The sequence below is a fragment of the Nipponia nippon genome, unplaced genomic scaffold, assembly GCF_047370975.1.
Source record: "Nipponia nippon isolate SJK-2023a ecotype South Korea unplaced genomic scaffold, ASM4737097v1 scaffold_1, whole genome shotgun sequence".
Lineage (NCBI taxonomy): Eukaryota > Metazoa > Chordata > Aves > Pelecaniformes > Threskiornithidae > Nipponia > Nipponia nippon.
The window spans coordinates 103,353,386-103,365,573 of NW_028262290.1; the positions used below are offsets into that span (position 1 = coordinate 103,353,386).

The 12,188-nt window shown below is 38.9% G+C and overlaps 1 protein-coding gene across 5 annotated transcripts in view; it reads left to right on the top strand.

The window, feature by feature from the left end:
- CTDP1 (CTD phosphatase 1) overlaps positions 1–8,704 on the top strand; it is a 120,002-nt gene extending 111,298 nt beyond the window's left edge. For 3 of the 5 annotated variants that reach the window (XM_087765177.1, XM_087765186.1, XM_087765192.1), the window contains one exon: positions 7,671–8,704. In XM_087765177.1, the coding sequence (XP_087621303.1) occupies positions 7,671–7,812 (142 nt within the window). In that variant the 3' untranslated portion in view covers positions 7,813–8,704. Of the gene's footprint in view, positions 1–6,140; positions 7,228–7,670 lie in introns of all 5 variants that reach the window. The other 2 variants (XR_015706421.1, XR_015706420.1) reach the window with 2 other exon arrangements.
- The last annotated feature ends 3,484 nt before the right edge of the window (positions 8,705–12,188 follow it).

Consider the following 12,188-nt stretch of genomic DNA (forward strand, 5'->3'; position numbering starts at 1 on the left):
TTTTGGCAGTATGTTTTATGAAAGAATATACTTGCATGGAAAGAATGTGCGTATTTTACCCCCTTGGAGTGCAATATTTTAGAGGAATTTTAAGTCTTTTTTGTGCTCCAGCGGAGATGGCAGTGTTACCAGTATCCCTACAGAGTCAGTGATGTGTTTTGTGTTATTTTTGATATTTTATGATGAAACAGAGATGTTCTTAGTTAATATTCTTGTGAGTAAGGCCGTTATTCAGTGAATGAACATCCTAGAAGGATGTTGGGTTTAGCTATTTGCAATTTAATCTCAATAATTTATTGAAAACAATGACAAAGTAATAGAAGAGTTAGTAAAAATCGGAGTTAAAAGCTTTGACAAAATCATCTTAGCTTTCAATATAACTTAGTGTAGCCCATAACATATGTATTAACATACATATTAAGATAATCTGTGAATATCTAACTTTAAAAGCCACTGCATAAGTAAGAGAATACCAAATCCTACTTCCAGCCTCCTTGGTTAGCACAGTCAGAGCGTTATGAGCTAAATTATATCTTTAGTTGTTAAGATGCCCAATGGTGCATCTCAAAGAATGTTCTCAGCGTTTGGGTGATGCTGGCAAATCCAACCAGGGTGACAGGGCAGGGGAATTCTAAGTATTACTTTTCAGCACTGGGTCTTTAAACTGTAGTTGTACTCCGCTGTATTGGCACAGGGGTACCTCCTCACACACAGTGTGCTCCTGTGAGAAAAATGAAGGTCGTTTGACTTTCCTCAGAGAAATCAGATGCTGTTTATTTTCCAACTCCTTATTTTGTTTTGAATTTTCTAAATTGCCCATATACCTTACATTTTTTGCCCACTTTTCATCTTAATTTTTTTATTGCATGCTACCATTTTTTAAAACAATAGCTCATATTTAGGTCTCTAGTGAGGACGTTATTCTTCATCACTATCTGTGTCCTGCAGTGCTTTCTGTAACAGAAATGAATTTGATTGACACCATTTTCAAAGGACATTTTTTCAAACCAAATCCAGGTAGAGTTGCTGTACTGTACCCATTAGGCACCGGTGAAGGAAGGCTTGAAGCTTCCTTTGCTCACTCCTGATCCTTGGTATCTCCTGTCACGGCCTCCCAGAGCTACCCAGAATCTCTACATTTGTTGTCAGAATGGGTAATATTTGTAAACTAGAAGAAGCTGGAGAGAGAAGTTGATTCAAACAACAAAGGCCTGGTTTAGCTTTAAAAATATGGATATGTTGATGGACATGTATTTTTTGTTTGAATTTTGGCTTGTTCCCCATTGGGAGGTTATGCAAATGCAGCCATCTAGAAAGGGGGTGAGATTGCTCGGGAAAGGTAAATAGATTGTCGTGTGTCTGATTGTTTACAATAAGATTAAGAGATGATATGCCAGAGTGCATCTGTGCATTTTCCATTATGGAAGTGTCAGGTAACAGTCTGGCATTCCACATATTGAAAAGGATATTTAATTTTCTGTTGTCTTCGACAAGTCAGTGACAAGCGTATTTGTTATGTGATATAAAACTGCCGCTGTCATATCTGCCTTTTGAAGAAATAGTCAATGTTGTGTGTCATAAATTTCTTCTTATAACAACTACGTGGATTATTTTTAAACAACTTGAAGTTAATAAAGTAACAAGTAATATTTTAGAGGCACAGTTTACTTATCTGTGATTTAGTTATATAAGCAAAATTGTAGATTCAACTTTCAGTTGTGCATGATCCAATTTAATTATTATCTGTATCTAATTACTTCAGTGCAGAGAAAATTAGTTCAGTGCACAGTCTTTCATTTTAAAGCTTTATTGCTACACTGTTTGTTTTTGAAATATCCCAACCAAATGCTTAATTGTTAAGAAATAACCATTTTCAATGCATTGGGGTGGGATTTTTGTTATTAAACTTTTCCGTCAGTCTAAATATCAGGGAAATACAGCCTTGCAAAATGGACGATTTTAGCAAAGTTTACATTGTAGTGGTTTCTGAATATATTTTAAATTTTCTATGACTTGCTGACTTTAAAAACTTTCTTTCAACTTAGATATACATTGAGTGTTTACTTCAGAGAACTATAAAGCTGTTAAAATAGTTTTAAAAGTTTTCAGAATAGTTTCTCACTGCTAGTGTGTTAGTGTGCAGGTGTGCTAAATTTTAAAGCATAAAGGCACTGAAGCTGTACAGAATTTAATTAGATCTCACTTTACCGTTGTGTTAGTTAAAATACATTTTGGAGCTGTCAGTTGGAATTGCTGGATTTCTGCAAAGACGTTTTTGTGAAGAGCGTTAAAAGCATGCTGTTCATCCAACTGTAGGATCTCTTCCTGCACGCCGGGGCTGTGCAATAAACATTCTCTGTGCATTTTTCTGCATATTAGGTTTCTGGTTCATCATGTAATCCCGGAGACAACATTGCATGAGTTCACGAGGAAATATGTGAGGTGTCTGGCATTTGTTCCTGCGACGCTAAATATTGTCCTGTTTGTCATAGCATGAGTGTAAAGTAAAAACACACACTCCAGATTGCCAATATGGGGCTAGTGCTATTTGTTGCTCTTAAGGCTGTGTGCTTGGCAGCGTGCTATGCCAGGGCCAGGGAGGAGCACCAGGGCAGAAAATTCAATGTTCCTGCACAGATGTATGAGACAAATTGCCAGAGGGTAGACACCTGAGTTTTACAGGCCTGCTAAGGACAATTGCTCACTATTGTATCAAGCATACATAAAAGATGTTGCCATGTATCCCATGTTAAGAAAATACAACTGCAAAACTTGGAACATCTCCCTGAAAATTTAATCATCTTGTCTGTCCAATGTAATGTATTAATGCCCACAACATTGATCTTCAATCTATATGTTCTCAGATCTCACATCCTTTAACCCTGTTAGTCAAGTACTAGGCTGGCACCTGCAAAACTGGTTGAAGAACAGTTTTCTGGTTTACCAGCTCTAATTCATAACTGAAGGACATTGCCACAGAACTAGTTTATCTAAATAAATTGTCGTCGTAGTCAAATTCCTATGGAAGGGAGTCAAATTCCTGTTGCATTACCAAACTCGGCATCACCCTTCTCTCCATTATGGAAGGCGTCTACAGAAAGCTGTGGGCTCGGTGTGTATGTAGGCCTGTGGGACAGACCTTCCACATCAGACTTCAGAGGTGTGCCTGGGGCAGTGTAGGTAGTCTCGCAGGGTTGTAATGCTGTTGGAAGGCAGCAAGCTGTTTCAAAATGCCCTTTTCAAACCATTGCCTTCCAAACTGCTTACAGCTGCTATGTGAGTATTCTCATTAGAGGGTAATTTGACTGTATTTGGTACCAAATTTAAGTCCTGATTTATGATGTCAATGCTATAAGCTGATTGCTTATAAAAGACTAAACACATTTCGTCTGCAGACTCTACTTTGTTACTGTACCAATTTTAGGAGCTATTGAAAAAAATCAGGTCAATTTGTAGTAATTTAGAAGTCTACTTCTTATCAGAGTAGGGATGGGGGTTGTGGATATTTGGAGTTTAAAGTGTACGTGAACATTTATTTAAATACGTGCTGTAGTTTTCTTTTGCAGGTTCAAAACAAGATTTGGAAAAGGTTTAGGTTTGCTTTGTTTAAAACAAGGGTTATGTTGCCCATTGAGTTCCTTTGCTTGTTCGATGTTTCTATTTCAGTATAACACTGTAATGCTTATTCAATTAATAGAAAAAGATGTTTTTTCCAACATTATTTATTTTCAGTTAACTATAAATTAAGGCCTTAAGATCACAGAAGCAACAAATACTGGACACTTTTTCACCCTATAGCTCTTTCAGTGAACTGAATTTAAAGTGAAATTATAAGAATGAGGTTTTCCTTCAACCTGTAGTTGTACTTTCAATCACATTTTAGTGATTATTTTAACAGATCAAGAGCTGAATAAATTTTTATTTTCAATAATTTTTCCTGTGCTATTTTTCACATGCACACACCATACTCTACTGCAACTTCGTAATGTCTTCTCTTTCTGTCTCTTCATATGAAATACCACTAAATATATTTCTCATTAGCATTCTGTAGATTAAATTTTCCTAAAAATAACTTTTATACATTTGTAATTAGGGGGGGGGGGGGGTTTAGTTTACTTTCATTATGAATTACACTTGTAGTTTATTTAAATATCATGATAATTCATTTAAATACATGGGTTTTTTTAATTTAGTTCTGTTTTAAAAAGATTTCTCCATCACATGAACAGGTGGGCCTCCTAGTACTGGGTGTTACAAAGGAAAAATATTTAATGCCAAGGCAAAGGAAATAAGAATTGTGTAAGTTTTTCATAGAGTTGTCAGATATTTAAAGTTCTAAATTCAGTCTTTTGGAAAGTTTAATTGTTTGTTTATGAGATTAAAGATATTTAGTTATTATCCATGTGTTTGTTTTTTAATAGCAGTCAAGCAACATTCCTTTAAAAATGCAAATCGGGCTAACAGAAGCCTGCAACATACTGCTGAATCATTTTTTCTAAATATTACGAAGGAATCCTGTATGTGCTTAACTTTTCCACTCAAAAGTGTTATGCACTATGGTTCTGAAACTGGAAATGACAAGGAGTGGGTACAAAATAATGAGGAAAATATATAGTTTAAGTTGTTGTTATGTTAATAGATGGGCTGCCATGGGGATATACTGCTTTTCTCTGAAGACAGAAATGATTAATGGGATGTTATCTCTCTTTTCTGAATTTGCAAATAAAAACTGCAGCACTATGTTACTGATGTTCTTCCTCCATATTTCTATCAGAGTTAGCTTTGCATTTGATTTCATAATACTCGTTTAAATGTTTTTGGAATAGCTATGAAGCTGCAGTTTGCAGTACACAAATAGTGAAAGGTGTTTATATCTTGATAAGAACAATACTCACATTCTCGAGATATTTTTTGTTTCTTCTAGCAGAGGACTAATACTTAGTTCCATTTTCTTTTTTGGTTTTGATGGCTTTTTCCTCCCCATGAGCGAGGAAGTTTTCATACCTAGACTGAATAGAGCTGTCGTACTAGCCTTCCCGAAAGAGCAAGAACTGACACAGTAGATCACATTCAGTCTTTTGCATTTCCAAAGGTACTGTTCAATACAACCGAATGAGGGATGAAAATATGTCAGGACTGTCCCTTAAAGTTTTCTGGAAAGCCTTTTTGTAGACTGGAACTCCATTCTTTAATTAACTAGTTACACTGAGTATTTGAGGTCCCCGTATGGTTGTCCTCACTGGAATGTAGTTGCTGTGGAGTAGATTTAAATTAAAACGTGGCTTTGTTGCATAAATTAGTAATTTTGTTAGTCTTTGCCTTAATTATTCAGTAAATAACCGTTCCTCACCTTTAAGAAATGATCAACTGACAGTGAGAAATTGTTTCTTCGTAGACCTTTTTTCTATGCAATCTTTACTATTGATTTAGGTCCCAGCAAACTCACAGCATCTGGGCTGGCTCTAGAAACCTGCTTGTCCTGCCACGCTCTTTAATACATCATCTGCGGTTGTGTATACGTGTTTCATATGTGTAAATTTGAGACTGTTAATTTTATTTTTCAGTTGGTAGATACCATCAGTTTTCATATATGCAGTGTTACAAACAGGTGAATACAAATGTTTTCAGCTGTGAACATTGTGCTACGGATTCCCTTCATGTCTTTATTTATTTCTCAATTAGCACTGCGTGTATACTTCTTATTCACTACTTGTTAAATACGCACAACTTTTTTCTTCTTTTGCTGAGTAAGACTCTTTCAGCTTGCTTTAATTCCCAGTTAGCTTTTCTCTAGCTAATAGTATCATTAATGCCTAAAATAGTGCTGTATCTCTGAAGGCTGAAATCATCATGAAGTGAGCAAGTGAAACTCAAGCTCCATACATTTGTATAGCTTTTAATGGAAATGTGCTAAGATGTCTTCCAACTGGGCATTTTTAGTCTGAGTGCTTCCTCGTCCAGACTGTGTGGTAATGTAGGCTGCATGGAAATCAGTGTTATGCCTGAAGAAATTGCTTTTTATTTTGTATTAGGCTGCATTTAGTGTCGTCGTCCTCTAACTCCCTCAGCAGGCCACATTTGAGTTTCAATAGCAAAATATTCAGGAAACGCTTTCACCTCATCCCATTATTCCTTGTTAGGGATTTAAACCCCAGACTGAATCCCAGGGCTTCAGCCTTACCTCCCTGGAGTGTTACTCCTACCACCCTATACTGAACTGAAAAAGCCACCTAGCAACGCTGTGAGGAAGCACTCGGAAAAGCAGCAGCAGTGTATCTTTTGGTCCCACTGGGGCAGCAGAAAGGAAGAACAGGGTAACACAGTACTGCTCGCTTCCCGTTTTGGTTTGGACTCCCCTCCGGACTTCACATCCCGTCTTGTCCATCTCCCTGAAAAGCTGAGAAAAGGGAGCTCAGGTATCACTCAACCAGCTTATGCATCAAGCAGTCTGGGCTCCTAAGAATTAATGTTTCTGGGAAAATGGCAATAAGAATGTCTGTATATATAAAAATTGCTTTGTATTTCAGCGTTGCTTACAAGCTCACAAGTTTGATTGTTAATCTTTGTATTTATTTCTTTTGGATATACAGAGTTGTAGTCAGTATTTATCGAAGGGCTTTCTTGCTATATGCTACTTCTCTATACTCTCAGAAGTAAAGGGACCATTGTTAAATTACTGCTTTTTGCTAAAAGATAAAAGATCATTTTATTAATTTTTCATGATTGCAAGTGGATGCATTCTCTTCTTAATGAAACCCCACCTAGTAACAAAAAGGACAGTTGCTTAAGAGATACCGCCTTCGCATATATTTCTCTGCTTGAAATTTGATCAAATGATCAAGGATTTTGAAGGTGTTTCTACAGCTCGTTATGAATTCTATGCAATGCAAAGTCTCAACTTTATTCATGTCTGATATAAAATTCCCTTTTGGCAAGGAAAAGAGATTTTAGGATTCCACAAATCCAAGTTCTTTTGCTTATGGCTATGTCCCAGTTGAAGCGTTAGATTTTCCTTGGAGATCTTTCACAACCAGGAGCATGATTCTTTCAGCAGGGTTTGGTGCACATCAGCTTCCTGTTTAAACCGGTTAATTCTCCAGAGATGCTAAGAAATGTGTTGTTCAGCCTGGCAGTACTAATCCAAAGAGACATAAAAGGGAAGAACGAGACCCCTACGTTTGGAAGCGTGGAAGTGTAGAAGCTGGTGCAGTGAGATTTGGTTAATCAGTTAAGGATTTATTTTTATAAAAAAGCAGAAACTTGAATATTTCAAAATCATGTAACAACATATAATGTATTTTGGTAATCTCTCGTTCACACAATGGATTTCTTCTTTCTTTTGGGACGTGAGAGGAAAGTAAATGAACTCATTATTTTCAAACAGCCTTATACTTTGTTTTCATTCCTTGTTCAGAAGAATGGGAGAAATAAAGCTAACAGTACTTTGTTCTTTGCACCTACAGCAGACCATAAATAACAGCAATTAAAAAATAAATTGTGTGAACTAACTACTGTTCATTCATTTAAAAGCAAGTGGTGTACTTTTTGTTTAGACCTGAAAAAAAGTTGAGTCCTTTAGCCCCATTTTTTTCTCCTGTTAAGTAGTGGCCTGTGTTAATCAGCAATGAGGTACCTCAATTCATGGACATTATCTCTGTCTACCCTTCCAGGGGTCACAAGCGCAAACTGGATGAAGATGATGCTGCCAGTGAATCCAGTAAAGAATCTAGCAATGAAGATGAGGAAGGAAGCAGCTCCGAAGCGGATGAAATGGCAGCAGCACTTGAAGCTGAATTGAATGACTTCATGTGACATTCATGCAGAAGATGGAATTTGTAATTATATTTTACTTCTCATAAACAGATCGGACTTCAGATGAGTCCCTTATGTCAGTACTCAATGTTTTTCCAAAATGTGTGTGTATATTTTGCAAAGCAACACAAGAGGTGACACATTATTTTACAAAATCGGAAATAGATGTTTTTAAGGTGTTTTACTAAAGGAAAATATACTTTTTTAAACAAAAAAAGTATTAAATGGGACTTGGTGTGCTATGCCAAAGACATGTTAGGAGCTCTGCAGAACCTTCATATACAGGACAGTGATACAAAGATTTGTGATTAAACATACAGCAGCTTTTTAAAAATACTGCAGTCTGTGGTTTATGGGTAACGGTCTTCAAGAAAAAGGAGGTAAAGGAGATGGAATTGTCTGGGTAGTACAGCAGGAACCTGATGAACTGGTCATCCTTTTCCACAAATAAATGCTATCAAATATAAAAGGATTTTTAAAATAAAAAAGAACGATTTATATTTGTATAGAAACAGAGAATGTGATATGCAAGCTTTGTGAACTCTGCACTTGACCCACCTGTCATTTGCTTCTAAGAGAAATCATAACGATAAAAACTCATGTTTTTTTAAGTTACTTTGTGGAATAGTTGGGTTCTTTAGGGACATTGTTTAGATTTTTAACTTTTCTTCTCTGTAACTGGAAATTTAGCACAGCATCCTGTGTGATCCTGTACGGCCATAAAAAGCATATTCACCCATTCGTGTTGTCTTGGAAAGAACGAGTGCTACTTCAGTCTAGATAGGTTTAATTTCTTTGACAAGAGATCTGATGTAAAGTTTTTGTATATTCTATTTCATATTTGACCCACAAAACAGATTTTCTTTCATTTAATAAAGATTCATTTTGTACACTTTGTTTCCCTTTCCTGTTCATTTTCTTCCAACAAATACAAGGCACCTTTCCATATTATCTTTCCTTTACTTCACATGAAAATAATGAAAAACATTGAAAGCAACTGCAAATTTGTACATTCTGGCAGGTAACTGAGGTAGAGAAGAGAAACACTGGCTCAGAAGATTCCCTTTGGTACGTGAACACTTACGTTCTGACATTTTCTCGGGTCTCTTTGACTGGCCTCTGAAGATACTGAAAGAGTTATTGCTCTGGTATTGACTTTTCGAGGCTAGAACCATGGTTTATTCTCAATTGTTAGCAACTGGAGAGACAAATCCTTTTAAAACATGTTAGCAAAAGAAGACTCGTTAATTCAGATGTCATGGTGAAAAGGAAGCACTTTCTGGTGCAGAAGTACTTAATTTTGCCACTTAGCAGTGAAACAGAGAATATTTCAACAGAATCTCGACTGGTTTACAGAGAACAGCCTGGTTTTCAAAGCTTCATAATGGCAATGAAAGGAAGACTGAGAAAACAGGAGAATCTTTTCAGATTAATTTTCCACTTCATAATGCAAGGTCAGCATCCACAAGACAAAAATAGTGTTTTCTGTGAGAAAATGTTGCCCTTCTTAGACATTTACACGGGTACCACATAGCTCAAGTCTACAGTGACCTGCCTGCTGTAGCTCTCCATGAAAACAAGCAGGGTGTCTCCAAGGGAGTTGCGTTGTATAACAGAAGACGACTAGTGCTTGTAAAACGGGAAGGCAAAATACTTTTTTTCAGCAACTTAAATGCAGTCTGTCTGTCCCCCCCAGAAATCAGAGGATGACTCCTTGCAATTAAATGTTAAAATGTCAGGCGTCGTTGGGTACATTTTGTGTTTTCTTAAATTAAGCCCAGTTGAAATAATACCAACTTTTCGGGTCACTGTGATGCTGCAAGCGACTTGACAGCACAAATTTCAGCAGAGATTCCTTCTGGCTGACGATCTCTGCCAGTCACGCAGCTCTGTGGCGGCGTTCAAGCCCTGAATGTAAACACAGCCAGCGAGCAAAACTGGGTAGGGTTGCTGTTAGTTCAGCAATGTTCTGCCTTGGTTCGAGTGGCCTGTGCGATGCCGCGTTCCCAGTGCGGCAGCTGTCTTGTAGTGCTCGTGGAGCGATGCCATGCACGTCAAGTTTGAGAAGCTTTTTGGTGCGAAAGGCTGTAACCTCTTCCCAGTTTTATTTCATGGCTGCCGCTCTCGGTTTAACTGGTGGGGTGTGTGTCTGGGCAGGAGTCCTAAAAGCGAGCAGCACTCCACTAGACCCGGTATCATCTGGATGCCTGTGTAAACACCAAGTGATGGCTCTCCACCAGACTGAGGAGATCTAGGGGTCTGGTGCCAGTGGAGGCTCCTCCGCCTCTACCGGAGCTGGGAAAGCCAGCACACAGAGGCCCAGGGAGCAGGCAGCATGCTGCCAGAATTAAAGTCAAGCAGTTCTCTAACGATCTTTACTGCACAGACAATTCTTATTTTTACATTAATTATTCTGGTAGCTTTCATAACCCCTGTTCTCCAGTCCTCGGGGCAGGGGAGGACCTAGTACAGGGTGGGTTGAGAGGCACCAACCCATTGCTTGCTGCCAGAGCAACCCAGAAGGCACTGAGCCTGCTTTCCATCTAGAAGCAGACTCCTGCTCGTTCAGGTAGCTGTGTCTGGTAAACTGGTCACCAGCCTCTCTGACTGCATGGGCAGGAGAGAGAAATGGAACCTGAAAATTTAATAGATGATCAGTTAAATGCCCTGGCTAACCTGCCAGCAAGAAGTCTTTTGATGTATGAAGTTGTCACTCACTCCCACTAACTTACGCTTTTTTCAAGATGCAGGAGCATCCTAGGAAAGGCAACAAATGTGCTTTGTGAAATGGCTTTTAACTCTTTATTAAGTGACCCACATCTCTTGACTAGTTGTTTTGTCCTATCTTCTTGACCTGCTTCTGTACGTTAGGTAGCTAGCAAGGACCTGCTGCCAGGAAGGGCGCTCTCAGAGCAGAAGCAAAGACTGGGCTCCCACTGAGGCTGTTAAACTTACTGGGCAGCACTGGTTTATGAAGGGCTACCAGGCGTGGAAGTGAGCACAGAAGGGGCATACAGCATGCCTTGCTTCATTAAGCTTTCTGAGCACGTACTGTTGCTGCTGTCCAGGAAAGATGGATCCTAAGGTCCGACAATTGTTTAAAAACAGCTAAGAGCAGTCATTTCAATTTAAAGACTGGCAGTTTTACTTTTTCCATCTCAGTTTGCCCTCAGCAGTTGTTAAGAGAACAGGAAGACAGCACAGCTCCGTGTAGGGGATTTAGTGGGACCCGTGATAAAAGCAAAAAGCATCGGGTAGTGGCCAAGCTTTTCTCTTTGTGCGTGTGTGCTGGGAAGGGGGGAAGACGAGGGAACAGTGTCGCTTGGCGCCGAGATGTGAAAAACACCGAGCATGCAAATACTTCCACTGTCAGGTTGTGTACATATGTGGAGTGGGCCCTCGAGTCTTCTCAGTGTTAGACAGTAACATCCTCTGCGGAGGGTGGAAAGTCTCAAGTTTCCTTCTTGGCACTACTGCTTGCAGAATAGGTGACTGTCTTACAAGCGTGAAAATCCACACACACAAACCTGGAGCTGTACCTAAAGATTTCTCAGCTCTGCCTATTTTTACTGCAGTGAACATTGCAGTAGATGACAAGTTGAAGAATGAATATATAGTCGTCCTGTTAAGGAAGCGGATCTCTTCATGTAGCTGAAAATTCAGCATGAGAAGTCTCCCATAAATTGTTAAATCAGGCTTAGCCAAAAGGAAAACATTTGTGAATCATTTTTAATTAAAAAACAAAAGCGCACATAGGAGTTCTTAAAACCAGATTTTTTTTAAAGTGAAAAAGTTCCCTCGTAGCTAAGCCTTCAACTCAAATTGATACTGAAAAAAAAATAGATGCATTTACAGGATACAAAAGTTAAAATAGGGGGAAGGCAGTGCATTATTTCTTTTGCTTCTCTCCTCAGCAGAGCCTCCAAATCCTCTATCTTTTCCTTGTCTAATTCAAGTTTATGTGCACCATGTGGGCCACTCCACACCTTGTCTTGGCTTGCCTCCTTGAATTCTTCACTGAACCCTAGCCATCGTGCGCCCAATTCCATCACTGAAGTAACATTTTCCCATCGCTGTCTTTATCCAGTAGGTCCCAGTTCTCACTGCCTGCATGCAAGCTTTTTATACATTTGTTTTTCTCGCCCAATACCACCTTCTGTTGTCATTTCAGAAGTGTTTGGAGCCCAGCACCTGGCACTGCCTCCTCTCCCCTCCCTCTCTGAGGAACGGGAGGCAGCAGTATCTGATGCCCCCCAGCAGCATCACCTACAGCAGGCTGGTTTTCTGCAGCTGCATCCCCTAGGCTCTTCCTCTTGATCTGGCCGGGTTTTTTCTGCACTTTCTTTCCAATGAGATCTTTCTTCCTACTTGCACAT